Source organism: Budorcas taxicolor, chromosome 14 (genome assembly GCF_023091745.1).
Source record: "Budorcas taxicolor isolate Tak-1 chromosome 14, Takin1.1, whole genome shotgun sequence".
Taxonomy (NCBI): Eukaryota; Metazoa; Chordata; class Mammalia; order Artiodactyla; family Bovidae; genus Budorcas; species Budorcas taxicolor.
The window spans coordinates 16,215,398-16,224,860 of record NC_068923.1 but is presented as its reverse complement, the minus strand read 5'-3'; the positions used below and the strand labels follow the sequence as shown (position 1 = coordinate 16,224,860).

The following is a 9,463-nucleotide window of genomic DNA, read 5'->3' as shown; positions in this document are numbered from 1 at the left end:
CCCGACCTCCCCGCCCCGCCTCTCAGGGCCCCGCCCCCACACCTGGCCCCGCCCCGAGCCCCGCCCAGCGGGCAGCGCTGTCGGAGGACCGGCCGGCTGCCGCGCGCGCGGGTGCTGGCCAAAGCGGCGGGCGGGGTTGCGGCCCGAAGTCCGGGCCGGGTGGCCCGAGGCGCGCGAGCCCGGTGTGCCCAGTCGGCCGCGGCCGCGGGGCAGCCATGGCGGAGGCCGCGCCGCATCACCCGGCGCTGCCCTCGGGGCTGCTGGAGCTGTGCGCGCTGCTGGGGGCCCCCCGGGACAGCCTTCGCGGCCAGGAGCAGGTGAGGGCGCGGCGCGGTCACGGCGCGGGCGGGGCGGGGCAGCGGCGACAGGCCTGTGCGCACGGAGCCCCAGGCGTCCGCGGGGCAGGGGCGCTGCGTCCAGGTCCGGCGCGGCGACCGCCTCCAGCCGCGGGTGTGGGAGCAGCTGCCGGCCGGCCCCCCAGCCGCGGTGGAGTCGCGAGCGGCTGCGGGCTAGGGGCTCCCGCCCGCTCCCCTCTTTCCGGAAGACCGCTCTGGCGGGACCCGGTGCAGGCGCACCGCGGAGAGCGGGCTGGAGACCGCGCGCGTCCGTCGGCCTGCTTCTTAAGCGCTTCGGCCGCTCGGCTTCTCCGTCTCAGGACGCCCATCTGGGCCAGGTGGAGACGCGGCCGGGCCGCCTGCACTTCCGAGCCCTCCAGGACCAAATCTTTGTCCTCTGTTGAGTGATTTCAGTCATTCCACAGATTCTGTGTCTCCTAGGTGCCGGGGCTGTTCTAGGCAGGTCATAAGGATGTTTTTGGTAGATTTAAGGACCGCCTTAATGTATTTTGCATTTAGGTGGTAAGCGATGAAAGGAGCTGTTTTTCGCTGTAAAACACTTACAGTCTGCCTCTCCCTGTTCTCCGCTCTGCACCCTGGTAGCCGAAGTGGCAAGCTCCTATCCCTCTCTCTGGGACGGCAGCTTGAGACATTCTCCTTGTTTCTTCCCTGTGCTTTCACTTTTTCTTAGTTCCGGAGCCCTGGCTCTCTCTGGAGTGGGTCTGCGACCCTCTCCCTTGCCCCAGATGCCTGTGACGCTGTCATTTCTCTCTTGTTAGTGGTGATGCCCGGTGTGTTCAGAGTCCCTGACCCTGCTGCCCTTACCCTGGCAGGTCCTTTCCTCTGGTTCCAGATGACATTAAGGGAAGGCAGAGAAAGGCATTTGAGTATTTAAGGCTGCCGGGTTGAATGGACATTATCCAGAGGCGCTAAATGTTGTAAAATGATCCTGATGCATGTCTGGTAATGGCTTAGTGGTCTCTACTCCTTGGCTTTAGTATAAGGCCAATTTCCACGATTTCTGCATTTCCCTCCTCTCTCAGCCACTCCTCTCAGTCTGGGTCCCTCTTTGGTCTCTCGTGTCCTCTGACCCTTGTGGATTGAGTCGAGCCATCTCCCTGCCTCTCAGTGCCAAGTGGTGTTCCCCCCTTTTTCTTCTGACGGGAAATGACCTGGTTTCGGTTGTGATCTTCTCTGCAGTTAGGCTGTCTTGTGTCTCTAGCGATTACAACACTGTCTCTTAGTTGCTGTGATGTGAAGGGATGAATCAACTGGAATATTTACAGTGGTACTTTCCTGAGCTAAACAGACTACAGCATTTCCCAAGGCAAGTGGGCAGTCGGCCATTCTGCATTTGAGTCTTCATCCTCTTTTCTATACTTTGCTTCTGTTAGGGCTTGGGCAGAGGATGGAAGGAACAGTGGTTGAAGGAGCAGGAGGAAAAGCAGTGTTGTGGGGTGGAGTAACATCCTCCTTCTAAGACCAACGTTAATGTTACAGGTAACCAAACATAGCATATCATTCATTCAGTTCTATTTTCAGCTGTTATATTATTTTGAATGTCCAAGTCTTTTCAGTTCAGTTCAGTCACTCAGTCATGTCTGACTCTTTGCAACCCCATGGACTGCAGCACGCCAGGCCTCCCTGTTCATCAGCAACTCCGAGAGCTTACTCCAACCTATGTCCGCTGAGTTGGTGATTCCATCCAACCATCTCATCCTCTGTCGTCCCCTTCTCCTCTTGCCCTCAATTTATCCCAGGATCAGGGTCTTTTCAAATGAGTCAGCTCTTCACATCAGGTGGCCAGAGTATTGGAGTTTCAGCTTCAACATCAGTCCTTCCAATGAATATTCAGGACTGATTTCCTTTAGGATGGACTGGTTGGATCTCCTTGCAGTCCAAGGGACTCTCAAGAGTCTTCTCCAAAACCACAGTTCAAAAGCATCAATTCTTCAGCACTCAGCTTTCTTATAGTCGAACTCTCACATCCATACGTGGCTACTGGAAAACCACAGCTTTGACTAGATGGACCTTTGCTGGGAAAGTAATGTCTCTGCTTTTTAATATGCCATCTAGGTTGGTCATAACTTTCCTTCCAAGGAGTAAGCGTCTTTTAATATCATGGCTGCAGTCAACATCTGCAGTGATTTTGGAGCCCCCCAAAAATAAAGTCTGCCACTGTTTCCACTGTTTTCCAAGTCTTTTAAATGAGGTTCAGCTTTTACTTCTTAAAAATCATCATTTGTCTCTGATTCAGTCATTCCTATTTGGTGACACATGAAAACAGAAGCCCAGAGATATGAGACATAACCAGCTTGATGTTAGGATAGTGTAGTGTCCTAACTTTTGGTTTTATTTATTCCTTAGATGGGGTGGTGTTTGTTTTATTGAGGTTAGTGACAAAGAATGCAAGCATACAGTTCAATCCCTAGTGAGTTACTGTGGTCAGTTACATTTCCCTCCACTCCTTGGTTGCTATGGAGACTAGACACAGAGATGCGAAGGCATCCATCATAAATCCGTCACAGGATGATGGAAAAGTGCTCAGAGCCCCTTTCATAGTGTAGGTTGCTGGCATAAATCTTGTGTATGGAAGCACATTTTTATGGTTTTTTTTTTTAGCGGAAGGCCTCTGGCTTTCAATTTCTAGAGCAGCACCATCCAACAGAACTTTCCGGATGATGGCAATCAGTGTTGGTCACCTTCACCACACAGTGTGGTGGCAGCTGGCCGCAGGAGGCTACTGGCTGCTTGAAGTGTGGCTAGTGCCACTGAGGAACTAAATTTATATTTCATTTAATTTTAATTAATTTAAGTAGTCCGATGTGGCTACTGGTGACTGTGTTGGACTTTGCTAGAGCATTAAAAAAAAAAATCTATTTCTGTTTTATTTCACAAATGACAGCCAGTCCCATAGTGAAAATCAATGCCGTTATATCATCTAACGAATTTAGAGTGTTGTGGTTTTTACTTTTTAGTAAGTTCTTGTCTGGGAGACCAGAGCAGGAAACTACCCTGGGTGGAGTTTGTGAAAAAGGACCTCAGTCTTCCTCCTGGGGGTGGGGCGGGTGAGGGGCAGTTGCAATATGTATCAGAGAGTAATATGAACCCTTTGGGGTCAAGGGTTGCACTTTCAGGAGTTTAGTCTAATTATAGAGTCAGAGATGCCCAAGCACGTACAGGTAGCTGCCCGTTGTTTAGCGTGATGAAGACTAGAGAACAACCCAGCTGTCTGTCAGAAGGGGATTGGGCAAAAGTACTGCTAAACTGTCCACAGTGGGACACCCTAAAGTGTCCACATGAGCTTCCCTGGTGGCGCTAGTGGTAAAGAGCCCCCCCTGCCAGTGCAGGAGACGTAACAGGGGTGGGTTTGATCCCTGGGTCAAGCAGATTCCCTGGAGGAGGGCATGGCAACCCACTCCAGTGTTCTCGCCTGGAGACGCGCATGGACAGAGGAGCTTGGTAGGCTACAGGCCTTGGGGTCACAAAGAGTCAGACAGGACTGGAGAGACTTAACGCAAAGTGTCAACAGGGGAGTCAGCACACTGTATGGTTCCATGGGGAAAGGCCAATGAAGTCATTTAAGTATGATGATTGCGTTTATGAAAAAATCATCTATACATTTAGGAAATGATCAGCCTGTGTCCCATGCGATGCAGAACATTGCTTTACAGTCATGAGATTATGGGGGAGGTATTCCCTTCCTAGTATTATTTCTATATTATTGTTATTATTTTGTAAAAATGAGACTGTATTGCTTATCTAATCAGAGGAGACAATAGGGATTTCCATTTTGGGGAAAACACAGACAGATGGGTGATGAACTGCGAAGTACCAGGTTGGCTGCACTGTGGCCACATCACTTTCAGTGACTGAAGGTAAGTAGTGGGAGTTATAGAGTTCATGGGCTTTAGCATAATTTTCCGTGCAGACTGAACACGCCTCCAGAGATCACGAGTGCCAGGGAGGGACTGGATGAGCAGCGCCCCCACAGGGCCATCCTGTGTGCTGACCGTGGGCCCAGAAAGAGGAGGGCAGCACATCCCTGCCCCACCCTTCTGAGGGTGACACAGGGCCACTGTGTCGGCGGCGATGTTCTGGCGGTGCTGTGAGAGGGGAGGTGGACTCTGAATGGTGACATTCCAGCAGGTGATGAGCCAGGTGTGAGGCTGCAGGGGGCGTGTGGCCCTGGCTGCAGGGTGAGGAGAGGCCCCCTCCAGTGAGTGTGAGAGAGGAGCGGTTGCTGGTGAGGAGGGGGCTGAGGCACGAGCTGGGCACTGTCCCGCAGAGCAAAGAGCAGGAAGAAGCACAGCATTGTGACAGGCGCGTGTATCGAGGTGACCGAGGACTTCGGGCACCAGCAGCTTGGGCTCCCTGGCTTTGGAAGTGGGCCGGCTGCTGCCTGGGTGCACAAGCAGTGCAGGGGCCTGTCTGACCCGGGACACGCTGTGGGATCCCTGCGTGGAGTACTTAGTGAGGGTGGTAATGAATAGAAACAAAGACCTTTTTTTAGGTCTGGCTTCCCAGGTGGTGCTAACGGTAAAGAGCCAGCTTGCCAATGCACAAGACGTAAGGATGCAGGTTCGGTCCCTGGGTCGGGATGATGCCCTGGAGAGGGGCATGGCAACCCACTCCCGTATTCTGGCCTGGAAAATTCCATGGACTGTATAGTCCCTGGGGTTGCAAAGAGTCAGACACGACTGAGCGACTTTCACTTTCACTTTTCTAGCAACGACAACAAAAGCTGTCTCATGCCGTGTGGAGAGGGCTTGTTTGTTCTCTGGCTGTGGACTGTGATCTGCGCTAGGAGCTGTTGCACCTTGAGGGGAGGCGCTGCCCAGTCTCTGTGGATGCAACATCTCACACGAGGAGGCAGTAGACCAGCACGTGTTCATAGTGGATTGGTCCAAACTGCTGGAGTTTGATAGGAAGGTTTTAGGGAAGGTTTTAAATGTGTGAAGACAAGGTTTCCTTTCATACATGAAGATTTTAAATTATACAATAAGGATTTCCCATGTTTGATCTTGGTTCCTACTCACGAAGGACCTGCTGGTCATTAACTTTTCCCCCTAAGAATAAACAAACTTATCTGAATTCAGATTACATCTCATGAAAATGAGCTTGTTGAGCTTAGAGTGTATTTAGTGACTGAAAATGCTGTCATTATAGAAGTCCTTGGAAGTCTAGGCGTCCCCTGTTACACCTCTGATTCTTATTGAAATGTTGTTGCTGGCTGTTCCTTGGTTGCCAGGCAAGGTCACATTTTCCTGGTGACAGTGGTGTTCTTCCTCACGTCATGTCTAGGGTTCCTCAAAGGCCTTAGGATACCCACTCCCCACCGTGCCCCAGGCTGCCTCTTTCCTTCCCTACCTTTTATACCCAGAGAGTCCTGTTTTAAACTTGTCTGTCTTTAGCTGGCTTGGCACCCCTCCTTCTCACTCACAGACTGAGGTTCATATACCTTCCTTGGAAAATCTGACATCAACCTGGCGCCTATGTTTGTTTAGTCATAACTCACCAGAAAGAACTCCATTAGGTATTTAGTTTGATAGGAAGGTGTTAGAAGATGCCTTATGTTATTTGGGGGAAGAGCGAAAAGATAAAACTTAAAAAAATCTTGGACCAAGTTAGAGCTGAAAAGAATTGAGGCTAAAAGAGCCCCTTTTGTGGATGCTGGTGTGGCCGTGTGGACGCGGGGGAGGAGGCAGCTCCTCTCTGTGTCCAGCAGGGCCTCCCTCACTCCCCTTTGTGTCCCTCTACGTCAGAGGTGACACAAGCAACGTGCGTGGTGGCCCGGCTGGCATGGCAGTCCTGTTGTTCAGTTGCCAAGTCGTGTCTGACTCTTTGTGAGCCCATGGACTGCAGCACGCCAGGCTACCCTGTCCTTCACTATCTCCTGGAGTTTGCCCAAACTCATGACCATTGAGTCAGTGATGCCATCCAACCATCTCATCCTCTGTCGACCCCTCTTCCTGCCCTCAATCTTTCCCAGCTTCAGGGTCTTTTCTAATGAGTCAGTTCTTCGCATCAGGTGGCCAAAGTATTAGAGCTTCAGCTTCAGCATCAATGAACATTCAGGGTTTATTTCCTTTAGGATTGACTGGTTTGATTTCCCTGCTGTCCACGGGACTCTCAAGAGTCTTCTCCAGCACCACAGTTTGAAAGCATCAATTCTTTGGCACTCAGCCTTCTTTATAGCCTAACTCCCACATCCATACCTGGATACTACTGGAAAAAAGCATAGCTTTAACTGTATGGACCTTTGTCAGCAAAATGGTATATCTGCTTTTAATATGCTGTCTATGTCATAGCTTTTCTTCCAAGGAGCAGGCATTAGGCACGTGTCAGCAAATGTGTCTGTGTGGATCTGATAAGATGCAGAGCCCTTCTCGGGGCTCACCCTCCGCACCAGTCTCTGAGGGGGCTCAGGAGACTTGAACTGGGTCCCTTCTCTTAGTCCCTGAACTCACCTCTTGAAAGGGAAGCTCAGAGGGGCCAAGTTATCTGCTGTGGTTCTCGTGGCGCTGGGATCTGAACTCTGGTCTCTTATCGCGGTGCTGGAGCCTTGGAGCCGGAGCCTTGGAGCCAAGGGGCCAGTTTGGTGTCTGTGTCAGCGGCTGAACAACCAGGCTCTGAGAGGGTCTGTCGCTCGCGGAGAGAGGGCCTGAGAATCCCTAAAAGCAGGTCTTATCATCTCGAGCTGCTGGTGGAACAAGCCAGGCACACGCTGCTGAACTCGCCTGGGGTTTGGGGGCTGGAGAGGCCAGAAGACAGGCCGTGGATGCTCCCATGAGGGCTGGACAGCGCAGGGCCTCGGTGCTGACTCTCATTTCCGCCTGCCCCAGGTTGCCCAGAGGAAGGGAGTCAAGGGCCCGTCTTCTCTAGATCCGGAGGTGCTGTCGGTCTTCGTGCCTCCTTTTGTCATGAAGGAGGACAGTCAGCCCACCGCCGTGAACTCCATGACGCTGGGTAAGAACAGGAAGCGCTCCTTCCGGAAGAAGAGAGAGAGGCCCAGAGTGGAGCTGGGGAAGGGCGTCCCTGGCGGCCCTAGAGGCCCGGACCCTGAGGACGTGAACATCCCCAACGGCGTGGACCTGCTCGCTCTGCCGCAGCTCTGCTTCCCAGGTATGCATGGGCTGGCCTTTTCCTCCACGAGCCAGTGCCTGCTGATGAGCGGGCTTCTGTTCTGGCTTCCCTTTCTCCCTGGTTGTAGAGAACTTGGGTCAGAGGACTTGACAGAAGGGCCTGTCTGGAGACTCTGCCAAGAAATTGATGGGGTTTCCTGGTCTTCGGGATTAAAACCTGCAGAGGCAGGGACACCCCTTCCCCGCTGGGCTTGGGACCCAGTCTCTACTCCAGGTGCAGCCTGAAGGTTCTGCCTGGGGGCCTGTCCCCCTGACCCTTCACAAAGGCTTCAGAGCACAGAGCACCCGCAGAGACACTGCTGCTGGTGGGCGGTCACCGAGGAAGGTGCTGCATGGCCGGAGGAGTTAGCATGACTGGCCGTCAAAGAGCCACATGTGACCACGGGGTTGGGGGGACGTGTCCTGTCGCTTATGGTTAGCCCAGGCCTCAGGGCAGACCCCACATGGCTGGACTGAAGCTCCTTCTTTCTTTTCTCTGCCTACAGGGGGCTTGTGTGTGGCCTCTGAGCCCAGAGAGGACTGTGTCCACTTTCTGGTGCTGACCGACGTCTGCGGCAACAGAACCTACGGCGTGGTGGCACAGTACTACCGACCCCTGCACGTACGTGGTTTGCACAACTTCCTTTTGAAACTGCGTCTAGGTAGTGGGGTTATTTTGCAGTGAAATACACACTACGTGGCCATCACCATTTTAACCGTTAAAAAATGTGTAGTTCAATGGCGTTAAGTACGTTCGTGGTGCTGAGCCACCATCCCCGCCGTCTAGTTCCAGGACGTGTTTATCACCCCAGAAGGCCGTGGGGTCTCATTAGCAGCACTCCCCAGTCCCCGCTGCCCCCAGCCCTGGGCCACTGCTCGTCTGCTCTCTACCTCTGTGGCTTTGCCTGTCTTGGACAGTTCGTGTCAGTGGAATCGTATGACACGTGTCCTTGTGTATCTGGCTTTTTCCCACTTAGTGTGATGTCTTCAGAGCTCACCCGTGTTGGAGCAGGTGCCAGGGCTTCCCTCCTTTTCACGGCTGCTGTGATATTCCATGGTGTATGTAAAACACATCCTGCTTCTCCGTTCCTCAGCTGAGGGAACTGGGGCTGTTTTCCTGTGTGTCAGTGCCTGGGCTTAGGTTTTGAGAAGATGACTCAGTCATCAAGCAGTTGGGGAGTGCTTTCTGGGCAGGGCAGGTGTGTGTGACCCAGCTGGCCTTGGGGAGTTTGTAGGGACCATGACGGACCGTAAAGTACAGGGTAATCAGCTGCCTACTTCCAACCCTGAAGAAGACTCCCCTAGGGCCCAGATGAGGGGTCCCTGATATTTTTTGCATAGTTAAAAAAAATTTTTTTTATTGAAATATAGTTGATTTACAATATTGTGTTAGTTTCAGTGTGTGGCAAAGTGATTCAGTTATACATATATATATATATATATATATATACACACACACATAACCTTTTAAAGATCTTTTCCTTTACAGGTTATTATAAGATATGGAATATAGTTCCCTGTGCTATACAGTAGGTCCTTGCTGTTTATTTTACATGTAGAAGTATACATATTTTAATCTCCAAATCCCAATTTATCCCTCCCCCTTTACCCTTTTGGTCATCATAAATTTGTTTTCTGTGAATTTATTTCTGTTTTGTAAATGAGTTCACTGTCGCATCGTTTTAGATTCTACATATAAGCAGTGTCGTTTGCTATTTGTCTTTCTCTGGCTTACTTCGCTTAGTGCAATAATCTCTACGTCCATCCACGTTACTGCGAATGCTATTATTTCATTCTTTCTTATGGCTGAGTAATATTCCACCGTGTGCACTCACCGCCTCTTCTTCATCCTTTCATCTGTGGAGGGACGCAGCTTGTTTCCATGTCTTGGCTACTGTAAGCAGTGCTGCTGTGGACCTTGCAGGGCGTGGATCTTTTGGAATTATGTTTTCTCCACACACATGGTGGGCCCTCCAATATTGTGCCCTTTGTGAGCTGTGCAGA

At 51.7% G+C, this 9,463-nt stretch overlaps 1 protein-coding gene across 2 annotated transcripts in view; it reads left to right on the top strand.

Annotated features, from left to right (window-relative positions):
• The first annotated feature begins 215 nt into the window (after window positions 1-215).
• Window positions 216-9,463, top strand: part of DENND3 (DENN domain containing 3) — a 51,812-nt gene continuing 42,564 nt past the window's right edge. For both annotated transcript variants that reach the window (XM_052651603.1, XM_052651602.1), the window contains exons 1-3: window positions 216-317; window positions 7,181-7,460; window positions 7,966-8,081. In XM_052651603.1, coding sequence (XP_052507563.1) covers window positions 216-317; window positions 7,181-7,460; window positions 7,966-8,081 — 498 coding nt within the window. The remainder of the gene's footprint in view (window positions 318-7,180; window positions 7,461-7,965; window positions 8,082-9,463) is intronic.